This window comes from Pan paniscus, chromosome 5 (genome assembly GCF_029289425.2).
Source record: "Pan paniscus chromosome 5, NHGRI_mPanPan1-v2.0_pri, whole genome shotgun sequence".
Classification (NCBI taxonomy): domain Eukaryota; kingdom Metazoa; phylum Chordata; class Mammalia; order Primates; family Hominidae; genus Pan; species Pan paniscus.
The window spans coordinates 156795110-156818822 of NC_073254.2; the positions used below are offsets into that span (position 1 = coordinate 156795110).

Sequence of the window (23713 nt, forward strand, 5' to 3'; positions counted from 1 at the left end):
AACCAACTGCTGCTTTTAGTGTCTTTCTCTGAAGTGGCAAGACCAAGTCCAGCCCCTCTTGTCCAGGAAACCTCTTGAAAATAGCCATCGTGCTCTCTTCCAGACTGTGCACTTGTCATTTCATTGTCCTGTCCTCAGATGACATGATCTGTACGTCTTTCATCCTTCTGATAGCCTCCTTTGATAATCCTGTTTTTCAACTCCCCTTTCAATATATGCCTAATTTATTCCAGAAATGTGATGAAGGGCTAAGCTTTATAAGATTTTACCACCATAGTCTTGAGCCCCTAGCTCTAATAATATTACCTAAAGTGGCTATACATTGTTCTCAGCCATGTCTTAGTGTTAGGTTACTTTGAGTCTGCTAGTAACACACTTACCTCTTTTGTTATTTGAACTGCTATTAAACCAGTTTTACATCATTCTGTGATTTTGCAGCTGATTTCTTGAACCGAAGACACACTTCTGTTTTTTAATTTTTTAAATTTGTTTTGCGTACTGCTATTCTAGTTAGACTTCCTCGTTTTCTTTTCAAATGCACTTTTTGGTAAGCGTTTGTATCAGAATGCCTTGAATGTTAGTGTAATAGAAAACAATTAAATGGCTTCAACAGTCAGAGTTTACTGTTTCACATACTTTGCTTGGTTATGTGAAAAATAAATGAAGATAACCTTTTTAGGTATTTGTTACAGCAGCACCCCTAATTCTTGGCACCAGTTTCTGCCTCAGTCTGTTCAGGCTGCTGTAACAAAGTATTATAGACTGGGTGCCTTATAAAGAACAGAAATTTATTTCTTACTATTCTGGAGGTTGGAAGTCCAAGGTCAGGGTGCCCACATGTTTGGGTTCTGATGAGGGCCCTCTTTCAGGTCAAAGACTACTACTGTCTTTTCATTGTATCTACAGGTGGTGGAAAGAGAATGAGAGAGGTTTTGGAAATCCCTTTTATAAAGCACTAATCCCATTCATGAGGGCTCTACATTCATGACCTAATTACCCCCCAGAGGCCCTAAGTCCTAAAACCATTACATTGGGGGGTTAAGATTTCAACATGTGAGTTTTGTGGGGACATATTCAGTCCATTGCATATGCCAGATACTCAAAAATACTTAAAAGGATTTAAGTTCAAATGAGAGTTTTAAGGAGCTAGTAAATATTTGTTGAATAAATTAATAAATGAGGCTGAGTGCAGTGAGTCATGCCTGTAATCCTAACACTTTGGAAGGTCGAGGTGGGCAGATCACTGAAGGCCAGGAGTTTGGGACCAGCCTGGCCAACATGGCGAAAACCCCTCCTCTACTAAAAATACAAAAATTAGCTGGGTGTGGTGGTGCACACCTGTAGTCCCAACTATTTGGTGGCTGAGGCACAAGAATCATTTGAGCGTGGGAGGTGGAGGTTGCAGTGAGCTGAGATCGTGCCACTGCACTCCAGCCTGGACAACAGAGTGAGACCCTGCCTTAAAAAAAAGTTATTAAAAAAAAAAGTTGATAATGAACATAGCCAATTTCTGTTTTTTTTTTTTCCACCAGTATGTTCAGGGAAGCTGTGTTGTGAAATAGAAGAGCAACTAATGGGTCATTTTCTTCTGTGGAAGAGAGTATATAATAAAGATGTATAGCATGGTTTTAGTCAATCTTGGATTTGAATCCCAGCTTTGTAAGTTACCTGTTGTGAGACCTTGCGTATGTCACATATTTTTCCTAAACTTGAGTGTTTTTATTTGCAAACTAAGTTTATTAGTAGTCTGTATCACAGACCAGCATTGAATAAATATGAGCTAGTATTATTATTTGCTCTTATTATAATAGGGTTTGAAAAATGTAAAACAAGTTAGAACTTTTCCAGTTACCCACTTTACCACTTGATGGCTATGTGTCCAACAGTCAATTTTCAAGTTGTCAGATGAAGCAAAAAAGAGAAATCCAAGATTTAGATATATTTTAGGCTTTGAGGAATGAAGGTCTTGGTGAAATGAAAAGAAAGAAAAACATGGACATTATCTGTGTGAATGGTTGCTAAACCTAGCATCGAAGTAGGAATCAAATTCTTCTGTCTATTGTTTAACTGGTGTCTGCAGAGGTCATTATGTCTTTTGAGTCCCATAAAATGCCTTTGGCTTTGCTTATTCTAATGCTGCTGAATATATAATAAAAATTTTTAAAAGTTCAGTGAGAATAGAAAAATAAGAGTGAATTGACAATTTTATTTCACTGCTTTCTGACTTAAAACACTGTGCAACTGAGAGTGAGTTAAAGTGACTTTAAAGATGACATAAATCAATGTAATATATTAATTTCTAATTTTCAGACTAATGAGTTGGCTTATCACAATTTAAAAATGAGTTAAAATTTGTTCTCATAGTCAAATAACAAGGTTTATCAATTTGCTGAATTTTTATAACATATTTGATCCATTGAGGTTTTTGAGCATTGCTTATAAAAACTTATTTTTGACCTAAGTATACAACTATTAGTATTCTGTTATGGAGGAAATGTATTTGCTTATACATTTCAAGAGTTAAAATCTTGTTTACTTTAAAAAATGAACCAATTATTTACTTTTTGATAATGATAGAAGCTGAGAAGTCAATAATGATAGGTATTGTATTAGTCTGTTTTCACGTTGTTATAAAGAAATACCTGAGAGTGGGTAATTTATAAAGGAAAGAGGTTTAATTGACTCACAGTTCCACATGACTGGGGAGGCCTCAGGAAACTTAAAATTATGGCAGAAGGTAAAGGGGAAGCAGATAACCTTCTTCACAAGGCAGCAGGAGAGAGAGAAAGAGAGAGAGAGAAAGCAGGGGAAACTGCCACTTTTAAAGCCGTCAGATCTTTTGAGAACTCCCTCACTATCACAAGAACAGCATGGGGGAAACTGCCCCCGTGATCTGATCACTTCCTCCCAGGTTCCTCCCTGGACACATGGGGATTACAATTCAAGATGAGATTTGGGTGGGGATATAAAGCCAAACCATATCATTCCACTCCTGGCGCCTCCCAAATCTCATGTCTTTTTCACATTTCAAAACCAATCATGACTTTCCAACAGTCCCCCAAAGTCTTAACTTATTCCAGCATTAACCCAAAAGTCCAAGTCCAAAGTCTCATCTGAGACAAGGCAAGTCCCTTTTGCCTTTGAGCCTATAAAATAAAAAACAAGTTAGTTACTTCTAAGATACAGTGGGGCTATAGGCATTAGCTAAATGTTTCAAATGGGCGAAATTGGCCAAAACAAAGGGGCCACAGGCCCCATGCAAGTCTGAAACCCAGCAGTGCAGTTACTAAATCTTAAAGCTCTGAAATGATCTCCTTTGACTCCATATCTCACATCCAAGGGGTAGGCTCCCATGGCCTTGGGCAGCTCTACCCTTGTAGCTCTGAAAGGTGCAGTCCTTATGGCTGCTTTCACTGGCTGGCATTGAGTGCCTGTGGCTTTTCCAGCTGTACAATACAAGCTGTCAGTGAATCTACCTTTCTGGGGCCTGGGGGGCAGTGGCTCTCTCCTCACAACTCCAGTAGGCAGTGCCCCAGTGGGGACTGTGTGGGGGCTTCAACCCCACATTTTCCTTCTGTACTGCCCTAGCAAAGGTTCTCCATGAGGGCTCCTCCCCTGCAGCAGACTTCTGCCTGGACATTCAGGTGTTTCCATACATCCTCTGAAATTTAGGTGGAGGTTAAACTCTTGTCTTCTAAACTCTTCTTGTCTTCTGTGCACCCACAGACCCAACACCACATGGAAGCTGCCAAGGTTTAGGGCTTGCACCCTCAGAAGCAATGGCTTGAGCTGTACCTTGGCTCCTTTTAGCCATGGCTGGAGCTAGAGCAGCTGGATGCAGGGCACCATGTCTTGAGGCTGCACAGAGCAGCAGGGCCACTCAGGCCCACAAAACCATTTTTCCCTCCTAGGCCGCTGGGCCTGTGATGGGAGGGGCTTCTGCAAATGTCTCTGACATGCCTTGGATACATTTTTCCCATTGTTTTGGCTATTAATATTTGGCTCCTTGTTACTTATACAAATTTCTGCAGCAGGTTTGAATTTCCCCCCAAGAAATAGGTTTTTCTTTTCTACCTCATGGTTAGGTTGCACATTTTCTAAACTTTTATGCTGTGCTTCCCTTTTAAATGTAAGTTCCAAATTCAAATAATCTCTTCATGAATGCATGTGACTATACACTTTTAGAAACAACCGGGTCACTTCTTGAATGCTTTGGTGCTTAGAAATCTCTTTCACCAGACACTCTAAATCATCTCTCTCAAATTCAAGCTTCCACGGATCTCTAGGGCAGGGGCAAAATGCCACCAGTCTCTTTGCTAAAGCATTGCATGAATGACCTTTACTCCAGTTCCCAGTAAGTTCGTCATCTCTATTTGAGACCACCTCAGCCTGAACTCCATTGTTCATATCACTATTAGCATTTTGTTCAGAACCATTTAAGAAGTCTTTAAGAATTTCCAAACTTTCCCACATCTTCCTGTCTTCTTCTGAGCCCTCACACTGTTCCAGCCTCTGCCCGTTACTCAGTTCCAAAGTTGCTTTTACACTTTCAGATTATCTTTATAGCAGTACCTCACTATCCTGGTACCAATTCTCTATATTAGTCCTTTTTCACACTGCTATAAAGAAATACCTGAGGCTGGGTAATTTATAAAGGAAAGAGGCTTAATTGACTCACAGTTCTGCATAACTGGGGAGGCCTTAGGAAACTTACAATCATGGTGGAAGCAGATACCTTCTTCAGAAGGTGACAGGAGAGAGAGAGCAAGGGAAACTGCCACTTTTAAAAGCATCAGATCACATGAAAACTCACGATCACTAGAACAGCATGGGGGAAACTGCACCCATGATCCAGTCACCTCCCACCAGGTCCCTCCTTCGACACGTGGGGATTACAATTCAAGATGAGATCCGTATCAGGTGCCAATAAAAAATATTAATGCAGAATGACAACCAGTCCTGCATTTAAAACTAGTGTGTTTTCTTCAGAAATGCATTTATGTTTAAAACTACACAACACATTTATCAACTGAAGGCATTTTTTTTCTTTGCATCCTGTTTCTTTTTTAAAAATTGAGGAAATAGTTGGACTTGATATATTTCTTTTTGCATATTTAGTCATGCCCAGCCATTCATTTTGGAATAGGTTACTGCAGTAAGATTTTATTACAATTGATAATAGCCATTTAAAGCTTTTCCCTGTGAAGATTGTGATTGTACAGAAAAATAGTTTCTAGTTAGATGTCACTTGAACAATTCTCCCTTTTTGGATTTTACTGCCATTAGGATGTGATATGTCATCACTTTTCAATTCTCATGTTTTAAAAGCATTTACCTTCTTTTGGCTTTGTTTTATATTTTAAAGTTTAGACTTGTATTAAAAAAGGCAGACCTGTCTCTACTTGTAGCACATATTATATGCCAGGCATGTGCCAGTCATTGAAGATGTAGGTATAAATAAGACTCATGTGCTGTTCTCTGGTTGTAGTTTGGGACATGCAGACAAACCATTTAGGGTCCCACGTAAATTAAAAAACAACAACAACAAAAAAAACAACCATTCAGTACAACATGATAGATATTGAAAAGAGGTATCTAGAAGGTACACAGAGAGGAGAACCAGGGACTGCCACAGAAGAGTTGCTATTTGACCTGAGTCTTGGGTAGTTAGTAGTTTTTAGTAGTTTGCTAGGCAGCCCTAAGAGAAAGGGACATTTTTTGTTTTGTTTTTATCTTGAGATGGAGTCTCACTCTGTTGCCCAGGCAGACTGCAGTGGCACAATCTCAGTTCACTGCAACCTCTGACTCCTGAGGCAAGCAATCCTCTGGCCTCCTGAGCTCGAGCAATCCTCCTGCTTCAGCCTCCTAAGTAGCTGGGACTATAGGCGCTTGCCACCATGCCTGGCTAATTTTTGAATTTTTTTGTAGAGATGGGGTTTCTCCATGTTGCCCAGGCTGGTCTGGAACACTTGGGCTCAAGCAATCCACTTGCCTTGGCCTCCCAAAGTCCTGGGATTATAGGCATGAGCCACCACACCCAACTGAAAAGGACATTTCTGATGGAGAAGAGCCTCTACAAAAGTTAAGATTTGTGAAAGAGCGTGGCATGTCCACACAACCAGATGTCCTTTGATGTGCCTGGAGCATAGAGTGTGTGTACTAGGAGATGGTGTAATGGAGGTGGGTAAGGATCATATCCTAATGGGCCTTGAATACCTGGATGGTGGGGGTTGGACTTTATGCTTTGAAAATTCAGGAGAAAGATGGATTGTGTAGATTTTGGGCCACACACTGTGGGCAGAAAACAGGACATACATGTATAGGTAAGTATTACCCATTTTCTACTTAATCTGCTTCTTTAAGTATTAGCTGTTAGGTAGGACTAGACTACAATTCAGGCATTTGGAATTTTAATACTTAACATAAAAAAGGTATGCAAAGGCTTGTCTTAACTCTTTAGTTTTTTGTTTTTTGTTTTTTTTTTTGAGATGGAGGTTCACTCTTGTTGCCCAGGCTGGAGTGCAATGGTGCAATCTTGGCCCACTGCAACCTCCGCCTTCCAGGTTCAAGTGATTGTCCTGCCTCACTCTCCCAAGTATCTGGGCTAACAGGCATGACTAATTTTGTATTTTTAGTAGAGATGGGGTTTCAACGTGTTGGTCAGGCTGGTCTTGAACTCCTGACCTGAGGTGTTCTGGCCGCCTCAGCCTCCCAAAGTGTTGGGATTACAGGCTTGAGCCACTGTCCCTAGCCTTAAGTCTGTGGTTCTTAAACTTTGCAGCAGATTAGCATCACTTTGGGAGCTTATAAAAATTTTTTTTTCTTTTTTTTTTTTTGAGACAAAGTCTTCCTGTCTTGCCCAGGCTGGAGTGCAGTGGCATGTTCTCAGCTCACTGCAACTTCCACCTCCCGGATTCAAGCAATTCTCCTGCTTCAGCCTCTTGAGTAGCTCAGATTATAGGTGTGTGCCACCGTGCTTGGCTGATTTTTGTATTTTTAGTAGAGACAGGATTTCACCATGTTGGCCAGGCTGATCTCGAACTCCTGACCTTGTGATCCGCCTGATTCGTCCTCCCAAAGTGCTAGGATTACAGGCGTGAGCCACTGCATCCAGCCAGGAGCTTTAAAATATCTTCATGCCCAGGTCACAGTGTCTGGGGCTGGAGCCAGACATCAGTATTATTTAAAGATTCCCAGATGATTTCAATGTGCAGCATTGTTTGGAAGCCACTGCCTTGACTTGGTAAGTGTTCAATTCTAATGACCTTCATAAGTGTGTTATCTAGTAATTTGGAGATTGCAATATTCAAAATATAGATTTAAAAAACCTTTAATAAAAGGAGCGATTTGATTTACCTTGCAAAATCATTATTCCCAACCCATTATCTAACCTCAAAGTTTCTAAAATTTTTTAAAGAAGAGAAAATGATAGTTTTAAATAGATGGAAACTATAATAGAATATGTTCAGATAGAGAAGGACTCTGAAGCATGACTGCTGCTACTATATCTGTAGTCTCTCTGATACACACAGTGTAGGTGTCAACACTATGCATGTCTCTGAAGTGAGTTAGTGAGTGAATTGTAGATAGAAATTAAAATCCCCATCTCTGATTTTAGAATCTATTAAAAAGCATATGTAGGAGAATTATGCAATCTTATTTGAGAACTTATATGAAACTAGAAATTATGTTTAGTTTTGCTGCAAGCTAATATGAGGTGAAATTATTGGTAGAGCTATGTAAATATATGTAAAATTTGTTTTACATAAAGAGAGGAATAGAAGCATATATATTTAACTATAGCTGTTATATATTATAAATATATATAGTGTATATACATTTCAAAAAGAAACAATGGAAAAATAATTCAAAAACTAATAAAAATGGTTACCTTGAAAGAGGGGGTAAGGTAGAAAGCAGGGGAAGGGGGACCAGAATGGAAATAAGATTTCTTCAGATATAACTTGTATTATAGTTTTGACCTTGGAACCATTGAAATGTTTTATGTAATTAAGAATCCCGATATATTAATAAGTTGGAAAGAAAAAGCAATTGCTAAAAATTGAAAACAAGCACATTAATCTAAAGATCTATCAAATTGGTGCCATAACTAGGTATTGAAAATAATTATTCAAGTGACTTTAAAAACCCAGTATTGTGATTATACATTCCTAATAAGATCAGTCTAATGAACAAAAATAATTAGGCCTGGGCATAGTGGTTCACGCCTGTAATCCCAGCACTTTGGGAGATCAAGGCAAATGGGTCACTTGAGGCCAGGAGTTCGAGACCAGCCTGGCCAACATGGTGAAACCCCATCTCTACTAAAAATACAAAAATTAGCCGGGTGTGGTGGTGAACATCTGTAATCTCGTCTACTTAGGAGGCTGAGGCAGGAGAATCGCTTGAACCCGGGAGGCAGAGTTTGCAGTGAGTGAAATCATGCCACTGCACTCCAGCCTGGGCAACAGAGTGAGACTCTTGTCACAAGAAACAAAAACAAAGAATTGGAAAGAAATTTGAAACTGCATTCAAAAAAATTAACATTGTTACTTTGAAACTCATATGTACATTGTAGGATAAGGCATATCAGTAATTATGTCATTAGAAACTGAAAGTTTTAGCCACGCTTACCCCTGTAATCCCAGCACTTTGGGAGGCTGAGGTGGGCGGATCACAGGGTCAGGAGATTGAGACCATCCTGGCTAACACGGTGAAACCCTGTATCTACTAAAAAATATTTTAAAAAATTAGCCGGGTGTGGTGGCGGCCTCTGTATGTAGTTCAGCTGCTCGGGAGGCTGAGGCGGGAGAATGGCGTGAACCTGGGAGGTGGAGCTTGCAGTGCGCCAAGATCGCGCCACTGCACTCCAGCCTGGGCGACAGAGTGAGAGTCCGTCACAAAAAAAAAAAAAAAAAAAAAAAAAAAGAAACTGAAAGTTTTAAAGTGAGAGAAAAGCGTTATGAGAATAAAGAAGTAGAAGCGATCTTAAAGTTAAATGGGGAATAGTTATATAAACTTGTGATTTATTTTTCTCTGTCTAAAAAAAGTACATATTTCTTTGTTTTTTGCACAGTAAAGATTTAGAAGCAGTGACAACTGAGTAGCAGTGAATATTCTTAGTGCCCTGAGTATGGCCTCTAAATACTGTTTGCCACTAACAGGAATAGTGTCTTTGGAGAAGTCATTTATTCCAGAGCTGGGCAGGAATGCAAGACATCTTCTTGTGTCAGAAAGCAGGGAAGCTATGAAAGGCCGCTGGAGACATATCAAAGGTTTAGAAGGTACAACTTGAAGGGACTCTCACTGGCCGAAGATGAGACTATTGGAACAACCAAAAGAATGAAAGCAATGAATTTAAACACCACACACACACACACACACACACACACACACACACGTACGTGTATTTTCAGTCCTTACATGGAGATGGAGTTGTGATTAGGAAAAATGTAGCCACCATTGAAGATTATTAGGACATCCAGCTCATTATTCTGAAAATTGATAAACAAAAGTAAAGAATCAGTGCATTTACCTTCCCTTTCTTGTATGAGTTTTATTGTGGTATTATAAAATAGTTGATAAGAAAAGTTCTTGCTAATAGAGTTCTAGCTAATAAATGCAGAAGGAATAACAGAATTAGAAAATCACTATTTAGTAGCCCGTAATGAAATAATGATTAGGCAGGGATCATGTGGATGCTAAAACCATTAGTTTAAGATTGAAACATTCTGTGAACAATCTTAGGATCACTAAAAGTGGGTCAACCAGAAATTATATGCCTCCTAATATAATTGGAAGCTAAAAAACATGAACTGAATCTGATTAAGCCTCCAGATCTAACTTCTAATTTAAAGGAAATTGGAAGGGTAGAGAAAAAAGTTAATTACCACCATGAGGAAACATTTGGGATAATCCAGAAGGCAAGACATTCTACAAGACCAATAACTTGGTTTTTTCAACAAGTAAATGTTATGGGATGTGGGGCAGAAAGAGCAAGGTGTCAGGAGGAGGACTGTCCTATCTTAGAGGATACTTAAGAGACATAACAGCTAAGTGTAAAATGTGGGTCTTGTTTGGGTACTGATTCAAATAAGCCGACTGTAAAAGAAACATTTTTGGGACAGTCAGGGAAATATGAATAAGGACTGAGTGTTAAATGATATTAAGTAGCCATTGTTAATCTTGTTGGGGTGAAATTGGCCTGTGCTTATGTAAAAAAAGATAAACCAGCCTTACCTGCTGAAGTATTTAGGAATAAAAGATCTGATGTTAAAATACTCCAGCAGTCAGTCATTCAGTCAATAATGGGACAGAAGAAACATGATGGGCAACATGTTGATCATTATGGAAGGTGTGTAATGGGTGCCTGGGGGTTTATTATACTATTCTCTCTACTTTTATGCATGTTTTAAAATTTCCATAATGAAAAAACCTGCAAATTTAAGTTTCAGGGCTGGGTATGGTGGCTCATGCATGTAATTCCAGCACTCTGGAAGGCCTAGGCAGGGGGATTACGTGAGCCCAGGATTTAGAGACCAGCCTGGGTAACATGGTAAGACCCTGTCTCTACAAAAAATTAAAAAATTAGCTGGTGTTGTGGTGTGCACCTGTGGTCCCAGCTACTCGGGAGGCTGAGGTGGGAGGATCAATTGAGCCCAGAAGGTGGAGGCTGCAGTGAGCTGTGCTCGTTCGTGGCACTGCACTCCAGCCTGGGTAACAGAGTGAGATCCTGTCTCAAAAGAGAAAAAAAAGAGAAAATTTAAGTTTCACCTTAAAAGAAATATATAGCCCTTTCTAATCACTCAGTAATTAAAAGTCAGTGACCCTTTCCTTTGTATTCATACAGATAATAATAAAAATTCTGGACATAGTTTTTTATTTGACAATTTTTAATTAAGTAGACCAACTTAAAAAGGGCAATGCTTTACAGTAGATTAAATATGAGCTCTTTGGGAATTGGTTTCAGTAATAAAATTTGTCCTCTCAAACTGTGGTTTTGATGAGGTTCAGATTTCATAAAGCAGCACAAAACATTGTGCGGAGGGTTTTTTTCTTTTCCCATTTTCCTGGTTAATTTTCTTCACCGCTGCCAAGAGTAATTTAATCAGATAGGCCTCTAGAGGACCCTGCTCTTAAAGCATAAAGTCAGGCACTGCATATCTCTCTTCCTTTTTATATTTAATTTGACCATTTGCCATGCCCACTATTTGAATGAGTGTGGACGGGGAGGTTGGGAATAAGGAAGAGATGGAAGAGGAGACTAATAGAAGATGTGCTTTCCATTCAGATTTGTTTCTCTTTTCCTTCATTCATTCCAGGAACTTTTATTAACTCTACTGTGTGCAAGATACTGTACCAGGCTAGCTGGGAAGACAAAACACCTTAGGCATGCCCTTGCCCTCTTGGGGTCCTTGCCCTGTCTGGGGAGGCAGGATTCTGGTTGTCTAATGTCTAATGTGGTAAGCGCTGTGAATGTATGCAGTGTTATGGGAAGGGAGGGTTTGTCTGGGGAAGGGGCAGGGAGGGCATCCTTTGGTCTAAAGGGGAAGTTGGAATGAATTATTCAAATGGAGAGGCCAGGGTAGTAGTGTTAGAGGCAAATGAAAGAGCATGCTTGACCAGAGAGGATAGAGCCTGTGTGCTTAGAGCTGTCAGCGTTTTGGCCATTGTGCCAAGATCAGTGGAAAGACATTGCAGATTTTAAAAATCAATGAAATATTTTATACATTATAAAATACATGTAAGATGTAAAAATGATATATTGAACACACATATTCACCATCTAGCTTAAGAAATGAAACATTACCTATACCATTAGCGTCCCCTGCTTACCCTTTCTAGTCTTATCCTTCTTCTCTCTGCTTTTTTTTCTTCCTCGCTTCTTCCCAGGAGTAACCACTAGCCTGAATTTTCTATTTATATATTTTTTGCTTTTCTTTCTATTTTTACTACATATGTATGCATCCCTAAGTCATGCATAGTTTTGCATGATTTTGACCTTTGGGTAATAAGAATCAACATGGATGAATCTCACATAATGTTGAGCGAAGATGCTAAGTTGGAGGAGCTACATATAGTGTGAAACCATTGAAAGGCTTTGCACAGGGGAGTGACATTTAATTTGTATTTTCTAAAGATTACTTTTTATGCAATGTGGATAATGGATTGGAGGTAAACAAAAATGGATGGGGAGAGCAGTTAGAAGGATGTTATAATCTAAGTGGTAACTTATGGTTGATGGTTGTAACCTCTTAAGAGAAATCATAGACAAATTCTTAGCCATAGCCCTTTAGGATCTTATCCCTCCCAGCTATTCAACCTTGCTCTTCCCTGAATCTGGCAAGCTTGTTCCCTGTTAAGGTCTTTCCCTGTTCTCTGTAACCTGAGCCTTTCATCTCGGGTCTGCAGAGTTCAGTCTTTAACTGCATTCAAGTCTCTGCACAGAGAGGTCTTTCCTGGCCATTTTGTTGAGAAGTGACCCCCTGCCCTTGTCATTATTTTCTGTTCTCCTTACTCTGCTTTTTCTTTGTAGTTTTTAAAAAAATTGCAACTTGAAATTATACATTTATTTATAGCATGTTTTCTGCTGCTAAAATATAAGATCCATGGGGGCTGGTCTTATCTAAAATCGTAACCTCCTTTCCCCCCGTGCCTAGTACATAGTAGGTGCTTAATAAATATTTGTTGAATAGATGAGTGAATTGATTGAAGTTGGGATAATGGAATTCATTCTTCCCTTTTCAGCTGTTTCTCAAACATCTCTCTGGCTGTGAACTTTTTTCAGAGCTTGAGGTTAATGCCCAAACCCTGTCTTGCTGTCACCTCAAACTCAGTATATATAAAATTACATTATTTTCCTTCCTCCAGTCTTTCACTTTTGTTAATGCTGCCATCACTGACAGTTCTCAGGCGCAAAACCTTGGTGTTATCTTGCAGTGTTCACTACCCCCGATCCCTAGGGTGCTGTATATTCCCATTTATGTGTTTGAGGAAGTTTTCTGGTTACTGTTTCACCTCTGCTTTTTGCCTATTGACATTTTAGCCAGCCCTCAGGGCCCTGCCTCAGTCTTTCTCTTCTGAGCACGAAGCTGAATCTTCCATCCAAGCACCCCTTTTGTACTTATGTTTATAGTTTGTTTTGTTTTGTTTTTGAGACAAGGTCTTTCTCTGCTACCCAGGCTGGAGTGCAGTGGCGTGATCACTGCTCACTGCTGTCTTGACCATGACCTTGTGGGCTCAAGCCGTCCGTCCTCCCACCCCAGCCTCCTGGGTAGCTGGGACTACTGTTATATGTCACCACACCTGGCTAATTTTTAAAATTTTTTATGGAGACGGGGTCTCGCCATATTTTCCAGGCTGGTCTCGAACTCGTGGCCTCAAGCAGTCCTCCTGCCTCGGCCTCCCAAAGTGCTGGGATTACAGGCATGAGCCACCATGCCTGGTGTAATTACTCTTTTTTTTAAATTAAAAAAGAAAACCCACACAGTCTCCTGATCTGTTAGTTCCTTTCCCATGTCCTAATATTTTAAACATAGTATTGAGTTGCCTTTCTTTTCTTTTTCTTTTTTTTTTTTTTTTGAGACGGGTTCTCTGTGTCACCCAGCTTAAAGTGCAGTGGCACAATCTTGGCTCACTACAACCTCCACCTCCTGGGAGCGATTCTCCTGCCTCAGCCTCCTGAGTAGCTGAGACTGCAGGTGCCTGCCATCACACCTGACTAAATTTTATATGTTTAGTAGAGACGGGGTTTCACCATGTTGGCCAGGCTGGTCTTGAACTCCTGGCCTCAAGTGACCTGCCCGCCTCGGACTCCCAAAGTGCTGGGATTACAGGCATGAGCCACCGCACTCAGCCTGTTTCCTTCTTTATGATCCCATTTTTAACTTCACCACCATGTGTGTCCTATCTTTAGCTCTGTCATAGAGACCTAATGCTTGCTACTTGGTTGTGCAACAGAAGACAGCTGACAGCAACAATGCCATCAGCATGGTTTTCTTACCTTCTATCTTTGGTGTTGATTCAGGCTGGATTCTCTTGAGCCGGTGGAGGCTCCTGCAGTTTTAGAAGGTGAGTAGTCATAAGGTGTCACCTGCTGCATCACACTGGAAATGTGTGGAGGCAGTGGAGTCTGAGCTGATGATGAGTGTTTACTTAGTAGTTCTCTGTACCTACCTAGCAGTGATTCAGGTTGTAAAGAAAAATTTAATTGGTTAAATTATTTTAACCAACGTTTGAGTGCCTATTTTACTGTGATGAACATAGATGTACAAGATGTTTTGCTCATTAGGAGTCTCCAAAATCTAGCAGGTATGTGAGTTATGTAACATTCTTTTATAGTAAATAAAATATGGTAAATGCTGAGTTAGAAGTAGGTGTGAGCTGCTGTTGAAGGCAGCATATGACTCATTGAAGGGCTTATCAGGGGAGGCTTCTTTCGTAAGGGGTGTAATGGGGCACGTCTTGATGGATAAATGGAAATTCACAAGTGGACAGGGGCTTTAAGATCTGTGTATAGGTAATTCATGAAAACACAATGGAATCAATCTAGGCCCAAATGTAGCTCCAGTAAAGGGTGAAACCAGCAGGGGTAGAGCTTTAGTTCCTTGATATCATGGCTTAAGGTAGCCAAGAAGTTCTGATTCAACAGTGCCCTCAAGTAGCACGCTGTACAGATAGCCTCACATTGCGATTAAAAGTGGACTCTGCAATTAGGCTGCCCACGTTCAGATTTCATATCTGCACCTTACTAGCTTTGGGACTCTGGACAAATTACTTAACCTCTCTGGGCCTTGATATAGTATCTACTTCATATAAATGAACATTAAATGAAATACATAAAGTGCTTATGAACAGGATCTGACACTCAGAGTGTTCAATAAAGGTTTGCTATTTTTATTTTTGACTGTTTACATCAGCCTAGAGCAGGGATTGGCAAACTACGTCATGTGGGCCAGGACCAAATCTGGCCTGCAGTTAGATTTACAAATAAAGTTTTTTTGGAATCAAGCCATGCCCGTTCATTCGGTATTGACTATGGCTGCTTGGTGTGTGCTATAAGAGCTGGGTTTAGTAGTTGTGACAGTGACCAAATAGCCTGTAAAATCTAAAGTATTTACCATGTGGCCCTTTATAGAAGAAATGTACCTTTTTTGAAGAAACTTACCATTTACTATATGGTCCTTTGTAGGCGAAATTTAGAGGATAAAATCAAACTCTTTAGCTCTCAAGATCTTCAGTGATTGCTTCCAAACCAGCCTTTTTTCTATCCATAACTAACAGATGGCCACAGCAGCTCTTTGGTTTTCACTGGCCCTTCTATTCCTTTTATAGCTGCTGTCTGTTGCTGGATTGTGCTTCCTTTAGTGTTCCAACTACTCTTCTGTCTTTTGCGTGAATATGGGCAGAGGCAGGGCCAGGACTAGGGTAGGATGTGTGAGGCACTCACTTTAGGTACACAATTTAAGGGGGCCCCAAAAAACTTGATAATCAAGATAATTTGTTAATGTTTTTAAAAAGAAAAATTAATGCAAAAAAACCCATTATGAACAAAATATCGATATTTTACTTTTTTTGAAGCTTAATATTAATTTTATTAAACTTTTTTCCAGGTTTATTATGATTGGCAAATAAAAATTTGTAGGCTGGGCACGGTGGCTCATGCCTGTAATCCTAGCACTTTGGGAGGCTGAGGCGGTAGGACTGCTTGAGCCTAGGAGTTTGAGACCAGCCTGGGGAACATGGTGAGACACTGTCTCTACAGAAAATGAGAAAAAAATTAGCTGGGTGTGGTGGCACGCAAGCGTGACTCCAGCTACTTAGGAGGCTGAGGTGTGGGAGGACCGCCTGAGCCCAGGAGGTCATGGCTGCAGTGAGCTGAGATTGTGCCACTGCACTCCAGCCTGGGAGACTGCACAAGACCCTGTTTTGGAAAAAAAAAAAAAAGAAAAATCTAAGTTGTACAGCTTAGGGTTTTGATCTAAATATATCTTGAGTAATGATTCCTACAGTCAAGCTAATTAACATATCCATCACTTGAATGCTTACCATTTTCTTGTGTGTGAGATAAGAACATTTCAGATCTACTCTCTTAGCAAATTTCAAGTATTCAGTAATACATTATTATTTACAATAGTTACCATGGTGTACATTGAATCTCTAGAAATTATTCATCTTATAACTAGAAGTTTGTATCCTTTGACCAACATATCCCCATTTCCCCCACCCCCAGCCCCTGGCAAACACTATTCTACTGTATGTTTCTCTAAGTTTGACTTTTTTGATTCCACCTATAAGTGACGGGATCAGTATTACTGATGTTTTTTTTCCTCAGCCTCCAACATGGCTCAACATAGTACTGGGCAGCAGAGAGAAAGTAACCCACGTGTAAGCGGCTTAAGCCCAGATACTCATACTTCCTACGTATATGTGGGAGAGAGTAGTAAGATTCAAAGTAACCTGCTGGCTGATCACCAATGTGATATACCAATGGCATATACTCAGGTCCTTGTCAGGACGAATTTCATAAAGTATAATTATGCACATATTTTGTTGAACGTAGTTTACAGCAGTGATCTGTGTATAATCTGTTGTATAAAATGAAAGAATGAAAACATTTCCAAAAGTTTTCAAATAGTTCATTTGAAATGGTTCACTGAGAGCAGTGAAGCATATACTTTAGAATAGCAGCACTGGATAACTAAAACTGTTTACCAAGAGATCTGGAAGGATCACCTGGTTCCTGCAAGCTTTTTCTAAGAAAGGCCAGATAGGGATATTAATTGAATTTTAATGCTTTCCAATAAACATTGACCCAGCAAGCTTTTTTAGATGACTAACTTTCTAATCTGCTTTGACATTTCTTCGTGGGGCTGCAAACAGTGATTTGTTGGTAGGTTTTAAAATATGTATAATTTGTTTTAGTGAAGAAGGTTTGGAAGTATACTGTAGAATTCTGTGAAAGCAGAATGGAGTCTTATCTGTAAGGAATAAGTCTGGAGGAATGGACAAGATCAACTTTTCATTTCTCAGACACCTTGTTGAGATGGATAGGAATTATTTGATGTTTTGACATAGTAAATTAGTTGTTCTGCCTCTCATTGTTATATAACAAGAGATAAAATGCAACGTTGAACTTGATGGTCTTTTGCTTTCTAAACACTTTTCAATGTTTTTAGGTGTATAGTGTTGATTGGAGCCAAACCAGAGGTGAACAGCTTGTGGTGTCTGGCTCATGGGATCAAACTGTCAAATTGGTATGTTAGCATTATTGTATTCAAAAACGAATATTCCCTTCTCTAGAGCTTCCACTAAATTTTCTTTTCTTTTCCCAACATACTTCTGTAGCTCTATGATTGGACAGCTGAGCTTTCTTTTAAAAAAAAAATTAAAACACTTGTTAGAACTTAAAATTTTCTAATCTTTTGGCTGTGAACTAATAGTTAGCTCAGCATTAGTTGGGCCCTTAAATACAATCTTGCTTTATATCAAAACAGATCTTTAAAAATCCTTGAGATCTGTATATATATTGTATGCATATATATAAATGTATATAATTTATTGGTGTATGTAGTATATGTAAAAGCATAAATTTGAATTTATCCCTCTTGAGTAATTGATCTATTCATTTATTTGTAGTGGGATCCAACTGTTGGAAAGTCTCTGTGCACCTTTAGAGGCCATGAAAGTATTATTTATAGCACAATCTGGTCTCCCCACATCCCTGGTTGTTTTGCTTCAGCCTCAGGTAAATTATTCTGTATTTACCAAAAGCCTTACTTGTAGTGAATGGTGGCCTTGTTTTTACCGTTAGGTGGCGCTGTGTACCTTAGCTTCAGAGAGAAAACAGGAGAATATTACTATTCTTTTGTGCTCTTAAGACTTTACTTCTTTTTTTATTTTTATTTTTTTATTTTTATTATTATACTTTAAGTTCTAGGGTACATGTGCACAATGTGCGGGTTTGTTACAAATGTATACATGTGTGCCATGTTGGTGTGCTGCACCCATTAACTCATCATTTACGTTGGATATATCTCCTAATGCTATCTCTCCCCCCTTCCCCCACCCCATGACAGGCCCCGGTGTGTGATGTTCCCCATCCTGTGTCCAAGTGTTCTCATTGTTCAGTTCCCACCTATGAGTGAGAACATGCGGTGTTTGGTTTTCTGTCCTTGGAATAGTTTGCTCAGAATGATGGTTTCCAGCTTCGTCCATGTCCCTACAAAGGACATGAACTCATCCTTTTGTATGGCTGCATAGTATTCCATGGTGTATATGTGCCACATTTTCTTGATCCAGTCTATCATTGTTGGACATTTGGGTTGGTTCCAAGTCTTTGTTATTGTGAATAGTGCCGCAGTAAACATACATATGCATGTGTCTTTATAGCAGCATGATTTATAATCTTTGGGTATATATCCAGTAATGGAATGGCTGGGTCAAATGGTATTTCTAGTTCTAGATCCTTGAGGAATCGCCACACTGTCTTCCACAATGGTTGAACTAGTTTACAGTCCCACCAACAGTATAAAAGTGTTCCTATTTCTCCACATCCTCTCCAGCACCTGTTGTTTCCTGACTTTTTGATGATCGCCATTCTAACTGGCGTGAGATGGTATCTCATTGTGGTTTTGATTTGCATTTCTCTGATGGCCAGTGATGATGAGCATTTTTTCATGTGTCTGTTGGCTGCGTAAATGTCTTCTTTTGAGAAGTGTCTGTTCATATCCTTTGCCCACTTTTTGATGGGATTGTTTGATTTTTTCTTGTAAATTCGTTTAAGTTCTTTGTAGATTCTGGATATTAGCCTTTTGTCAGATGAATAGATTGCAGAAATTTTCTCCCATTTTGTAGGTTGCCTGTTCACTCTGATGGTAGTTTCTTTTGCTGTGCAGAAGCTCTTTAGTTTAATTAGATCCCATTTGTCAATTTTGGCTTTTGTTGCCGTTGCTTTTGGTGTTTTAGACATGAAATCCTTGCCCATGCCTATGTCCTGAATGGTATTGCCTAGGTTTTCTTCTAGGGTTTTTATGGTTTTAGGTCTAACATGTAAGTCTTTAATCCATCTTGAATTAATTTTTGTATAAGGTGTAAGGAAGGGATCCAGTTTCAGCTTTCTACATATGGCTAGCCAGTTTTCCCAGCACCATTTATTAAATAGGGAGTCCTTTCCCCATTTCTTGTTTTTGTCAGATTTGTCAAAGATCAGATGGTTGCAGATGTGTGGTATTATTTCTGAGGGCACTGTTCTGTTCCATTGGTCTAGATCTCTGTTTTGGTACCAGTACCATGCTGTTTTGATTACTGTAGCCTTGTAGTATAGTTTGAAGTCAGATAGCATGATGCCTCCAGCTTTGTTCTTTTGGCCTAGGATTGTCTTGGCAATGTGGGCTCTTTTTTGGTTCCATATGAACTTTAAAATAGTTTTTTCCAATTCTGTGAAGAAAGTCATTGGCAGCTTGATGGGGATGGCATTGAATCTATAAATTACCTTGGGCAGTATGGCCATTTTCACGATATTGATTCTTCCTATCAATAAGCATAGAATGTTTTTCCATTTGTTTGTGTCCTCTTTTATTTCGTTGAGGAGTGGTTTGTAGTTCTCCTTGAAGAGGTCCTTCACATCCCTTGTAAGTTGGATTCCTAGGTATTTTATTCTCTTTGAAGCATTTGTGAATGGGAGTTCACTCATGATTTGGCTGTCTGTTTGTCTGTTATTGGTGTATAGGAGTGCTTGTGATTCTTGCACATTGATTTTGTATCCTGAGACTTTGCTGAAGCTGCTTATCAGCTTGAGATTTTGGGCTGAGATGGTGGGGTTTTCTAAATATACAATCATGTCATCTGCAAACAGGGACAATTTGATTTCCTCTTTTCCTAATTGAATACCCTTTATTTCTTTCTCCTGCCTAATTGCCCTGGCCGGAACTTCCAACACTATGTTGAATAGGAGTGGTGAGAGAGGGCATCCCTGTCTTGTGCCAGTTTTCAAAGGGAATGCTTCCAGTTTTTACCCATTCAGTAAATATTATCATATTGGCTGTGGGTTTGTCATAAATAGCTCTTATTATTTTGAGATACATCCCATCAATACCTAGTTTATTGAGAGTTTTTAGCACGAAGCGCTGTTCAATTTGGTCAAAGGCCTTTTCTGCATCTGTTGAGATAATCATGTGGTTTTTGTCTTTGGTTCTGTTTATATGATGGATTACATTTATTGATTTGCGTATGTTGAACCAGCCTTGCATCCCAGGGATGAAGCCAACTTGATCTTGGTGGATAAGCTTTTTGATGTGCTGCTAGATTCAGTTTGCCAGTATTTTACTGAGGATTTTTGCATTGATGTTCATCAGGGATATTGGTCTAAAATTCTCTTTTTTTTGTTGTGTCTCTACCAGGCTTTGGTATCAGTATGCTGCTGGCCTCATAAAATGAGTTAAGGAGGATTCCGTCTTGTTCTATTGATTGGAATAGTTTCAGAAGGAATGGTACCAGCTCCTCTTTATACCTCTGGTAGAATTCGGCTGTGAATCCGTCTGGTTCTGGAGTTTTTTTGGTTGGTAGGCTATTAATTATTGCCTCAATTTCAGAGCCTGTTATTGGTCTATTCAGGGATTCAGCTTCTTCCTGGTTTAGTCTTGGGAGAGTGTATGTGTCAAGGAATTTATCCATTTCTTCTAGATTTTCTAGTTTATTTGCATAGAGGTGTTTATAGTATTCTTTGATGGTAGTTTTTATTTCTGTGGGATCGGTGGTGATATCCCCTTTATCATTTTTTATAGCGTCTATTTGATTCTTCTCCCTTTTCTTCTTTATTAGTCTTGCTAGCAGTCTATCAATTTTGTTGATCTTTTCAGAAAACCAGCTCCTGGATTCATTGATTTTTTGAAGGGTTTTTTGTGTCTCTGTCTCCTTCAGTTCTGCTCTGATCTCAGTTATTTGTTGCCTTCTGCTAGCTTTTGAATGTGTTTGCTCTTGCTTCTCTAGTTCTTTTAATTGTGATGTTAGGGTGTCAATTTTAGATCTTTCCTTCTTTCTCTTGTGGGCATTTAGTGCTATGAATTTCCCTCTACACACTGCTGTAAATGTGTCCCAGAGATTCTGGTATGTTGTGTCTTTGTTCTCATTGGTTTCAAAGAACATCTTTATTTCTGCCTTCATTTCATTATGTACCCAGTAGTCATTCAGGAGCGGGTTGTTCAGTGTCCCTGTAGTTCTGTGGTTTTGAGTGAGTTTCTTAATCCTGAGTTCTAGTTTGATTGCACTGTGGTCCGGGAGAAAGTTTGTTATAATTTCTGTTCTTTTACATTTGCTAAGGAGTGCTTTGCTTCCAAGTATGTGGTCAGTTTTGGAATAAGTGTGATGTGGTGCTGAGAAGAATGTATATTCTGTTGATCTGGGGTGGAGGGTTCTGTAGATGTCTGTTAGGTCCGCTTGGTGCAGAGCTGAGTTTAAGTCCTGGATATCCTTGTTAACTTTCTGTCTCGTTGATCTGTCTAATGTTGACAGTGGGGTATTAAAGTCTCACATTATTATTGTGTGGGAGTCTAAGTCTCTTTGTAGGTCTCTAAGGACTTGCTTTATGAATCTGGGTGCTCCTGTATTGGGTGCATATATATTTAGGATAGTTAGCTCTTCTTGTTGCATTGATCCCTTTACCATTATGTAATGGCCTTCTTTGTCTCTTCTGATCTTTGTTGTAAAAAAAAAAAAAAAGTCTGTTTTATCAGAGACTAGGATTGCAACCCCTGCTTTTTTTTTGTTTTCCATTTGCTTGGTAGATCTTCCTTCATCCCTTTATTTTGAGCCTTTATGTGTCTCTGCACGTGAGATGGGTCTCCTGAATACAGCCCACTGATGGATCTTGACTCTTTATCCAATTTGCCAGTCTGTGTCTTTTAATTGGAGCATTTAGCCCATTTACATTTAAGGTTAATATTGTTATGTGTGAATTTGATCCTGTCATTATGATGTTAGCTGGTTATTTTGCTCGTTAGTTGATGCAGTTTCTTCCTAGCCTCGATGGGCTTTACAATTTGGCATGTTTTTGCAGTGGCTGGTACCGATTATTCCTTTCCATGTTTAGGACTTTACTTCATCAATCTCTTGACAAGAGTTAGCTGTGGTTCAGATTACTTTTCAATGATTCCAACTCCTAAAGAATAATTCCTAGATTTCTGGCGAGGACAAATTCATGGATGGTAATGTTATAACTGAGATATGATACATGTTTGAAAGAGAAGGTCTTGAGTTTTGTTTTAGAACACTGTTTCAGAACCTGTGAGACATGCATCTGCTTGTCAATGAGCAGGTTGAGCTTGGAGCTGAGAACTCTGGCCTCATGAATAAAAACTGTATCGTTGGCTTAGAATTGGTAACTAAAGCCATTGCAGTAAATCAGAGCACCTAGGAAAGACTAAGTCAAAGAAACCTTGGAATAGAGCACAAGTTGGCAAACTACTGCCCTCAGATCAAAACTGATGGTTTTTATAAATAGTTTCATTGGGGTACAGCTACGCCCGTTTATTAACATATTGTTTATGGTTGCTTTCACACTACAGTGGTGGAGTTGAGTAGTTGTGAGAGAGACTGAAAGGTCCTCAAAGCCAAAAATATTTACCGCCTGTGGCCCTTGACAGAAAATGTTTGCTGACCTCTGGCATAAATCCTCAAGGAGAGAGTAAGAAGTGGAAACTCTTTTGTGCAGTTGGCTGTTTAGTAGAGAACAGAAGACATTAGCTAGAGGAGGAGGTGGTGCTCCTAATAGTGTCTCCTCTTTCAGTTATGCAGCATCCAAAGATAGACAATAGGTAGGATAATTGTTCCTTTGTTGATAATAAACTATACTAGTGCCCTGAGTTGTTGTATTATGTTGATTGGCTTTCTTAGGAAATATAATATCACACACTTTTTTCCCATTTTATTTCATTATTTTTAATTTTAAAAGTAAAAAATGACCAAACCATCCTAAATTGTGAAAGTACTATTAGGTTGAAAATACTCAGAAATGGAAACCTTCAGGTAAATTATATACAGACAAGTATATCCATTTAGATTATGCAACTTTCTTTTTACAGGGAGCATGACTGAGGTGAAAGATTATGTAATTTTTTGAGATCCTAATAATGAATACTAGTAATGCCTATGTATAGAGGCATAGTTAATTTAAGAAAAAATATTTTTGTTCTCTGATAAAAATTAATAGCTTTCTTTTCTGGAATGATGAGCAGTACACACTGTCGACTTATAAGGTTATAAACTATTTTTTTTGAATTTTTAAGCTAAGTCATAGCTTTTTTTGTCCATAATCTGAATTAAATCTTTTCTAATATATGAAGTCTTTTGGGATGGGACCAGTAATATATTTTTTCTTCTTATGTTGCCTTTTCCAAGCCTGCATCCTTCTTTGATCTTTTATCCTTCTGTAACATAGTTAACCATAAGGCTGAGTGTGCATTAAGTCAGTGGTAGCAATATTAATATATTTAATTTGAATCAATTAACCCTTTCATTTACATGTATAACTTGAGTTAATCATCTTTTATGTTTTTATTATTATTATTGAGTCAGAGTCTAGCTCTGTCACCCAGGCTGGAGTGCAGTGGTACAATCTCGGCTCACTGCAACCTCTGCCTCCCGGGTTCAAGCAATTCTCCTGCCTCAGCCTTCTGAGTACAGGTGTGCGCCATCACACCCAGCTAATTTTTGTATT

The 23713-nt window shown here is 39.1% G+C and overlaps 1 protein-coding gene across 2 annotated transcripts in view; it reads left to right on the plus strand.

Moving 5' to 3' along the window:
* PEX7 (peroxisomal biogenesis factor 7) overlaps nt 1–23713 on the plus strand; it is a 97488-nt gene that overhangs the window by 5807 nt on the left and 67968 nt on the right. The window contains exons 4-6 of one of the 2 annotated variants that reach the window (XM_034962929.3): nt 11322–11462; nt 17178–17255; nt 17638–17746. In XM_034962929.3, coding sequence (XP_034818820.1) covers nt 11322–11462; nt 17178–17255; nt 17638–17746 — 328 coding nt within the window. The remainder of the gene's footprint in view (nt 1–11321; nt 11463–17177; nt 17256–17637; nt 17747–23713) is intronic. The other variant, XM_008953041.6, reaches the window with a different exon arrangement.